This window comes from Augochlora pura, unplaced genomic scaffold (genome assembly GCF_028453695.1).
Source record: "Augochlora pura isolate Apur16 unplaced genomic scaffold, APUR_v2.2.1 APUR_unplaced_5397, whole genome shotgun sequence".
NCBI lineage: Eukaryota > Metazoa > Arthropoda > Insecta > Hymenoptera > Halictidae > Augochlora > Augochlora pura.
Genome location: NW_027585856.1, coordinates 1 through 1,608, shown reverse-complemented (window position 1 = coordinate 1,608; position 1,608 = coordinate 1). Strand labels below are relative to the sequence as shown.

The following is a 1,608-nucleotide window of genomic DNA, read 5'->3' as shown; positions in this document are numbered from 1 at the left end:
GGTGCCTCCGCAATGCTTGAAACCCATGCGGTTCTTAAACCTTCTACTTCGCAGCCTGGTCCCGCGGCCGCAGGTCACTGAACACTCGCTCCACTTGCCCCAAGGCGTGGTCATGCAGAGCGCATCGTTCGGGACGACCACTCCTTCTTCGTTCGACACCTCCTCACCTCTGCGCAGAGTTTCTTAAGAATTTGTCGGTGATTTTATACTAGACGGTAGCCAAATCATTGTCTTCTGCTACCTCGATATGCGATTCAATCTACCGAGTATGTGAGACGAAATGTTGCGAGCTGTTTCATTAGAGTACGATGGATGTACATGGTACGATGGATGCAACAATTTTTCATGAAATAATTACTGTGATTGGAAACTATTATTTATTTTCTTTCGTGAATTGTTTTGCAGTAGTTTGGACACGAAAATAATGTCAGTTTCTGTCAATTAATGAGCAGTGTGAACGCGAAAATAATGTCAGTCTCTGTCAATTAATTATTCGGTGTTTATAAGTATTATTAAAATACGATTTGAAGTTTATTAATAGTTGACCAAACAAACAGTGTCATCGGGGTGATCATTAAAATTCCGTCAGTTGCATATTTTACACAGTCGAATGAATCAGTTTTGAGACACTCACGAGCATTCTGGGATGGAGGCGACGCACATCTCTTTTGAGACCAGCTGTCTATTGCACTGGAACATCGCCGCCTTCTCCGGCATCAGATAGGACCTGGTCCTCATCCTCAACCCTTTGCCGCAGGTCACCGAGCAGGTTGACCAGTCCGAGTATTCCGTGGTCCGACATTCAGCTTCATTGAACAGAGACGAAAATTGTTAGAGAGATATTCCAAAGGAGCACATTGTTGACGAGCTATTCTCAAGAATTGTTAAGCGTTAACAAAACATTCCCAAGAACAATATTGTTGTGGAGACATTCCCAAGAGCAACATTGTTAACAAGACATTCCAAAGAAGATCATCATCAGGACGACAATTCGAACAAAAGCATCATCAAGAAGAATTCCAAAGAAAAACATTATTACCAAAGGCACCCAAAAAGAAAAAACAATAAATTTCCACACAAACGAATTAAAAAAATGTATCTATCTCTTACGCCTAGAAGTGTCCTCGGTATTCTCAGCGACCTCCAACTGCGACACCTGCTCCTGAAGTGTCACCTCGTCGCAGCTCCTAGGAACCAGCTTCTCCCTGTTCAAGTACAGCCTAGCCAACGGCAGCATAGGTCTGCCAGTTGGATCGTAGAACGGTGATCTAGGATCTTCAGGATACAATGTAGTTATCGGCTTCATCTTTTCGCGGGGCTTCGTCTCGGAATTGGGAGACATATAAGAGATCCCGTTGTCGGTGCCCGCATCCCATGGGTAGAGGTCGATTATCTCGCTCTTTGTCCAGGTGCAGTCTTTTCTGCAGAGGTTCCATTTGCTGACACCGACCACCCAGTCCGGGGACGGTCCCAGCATCGAGGCCACCGAGAGCAGCGGGTGGTTTCTGTCTACTCTGGAGAAGAATCGATTTCAATGCGAGGAAGCGCAATCGTTTCACAGGTATTTTCGGATCGGGTATTCTGTCAGGTTTATTGAATCTTTGGTTC

The 1,608-nt window shown here is 45.0% G+C and overlaps 1 protein-coding gene across 1 annotated transcript; it reads right to left on the bottom strand.

Moving 5' to 3' along the window:
• Window positions 1–3: 3 nt before the first annotated feature.
• Window positions 4–1,514, bottom strand: LOC144477937 (spondin-1-like; the record flags this gene model as incomplete). Its single annotated transcript, XM_078195658.1, has 3 exons — window positions 1,111–1,514; window positions 635–806; window positions 4–169 (listed from the first exon to the last, which is right to left on the bottom strand). Coding segments are annotated over exons 1-3 (705 nt in total), but the record flags the coding sequence as incomplete, so codon positions are not given.
• Between the last annotated feature and the right edge of the window lie 94 nt (window positions 1,515–1,608).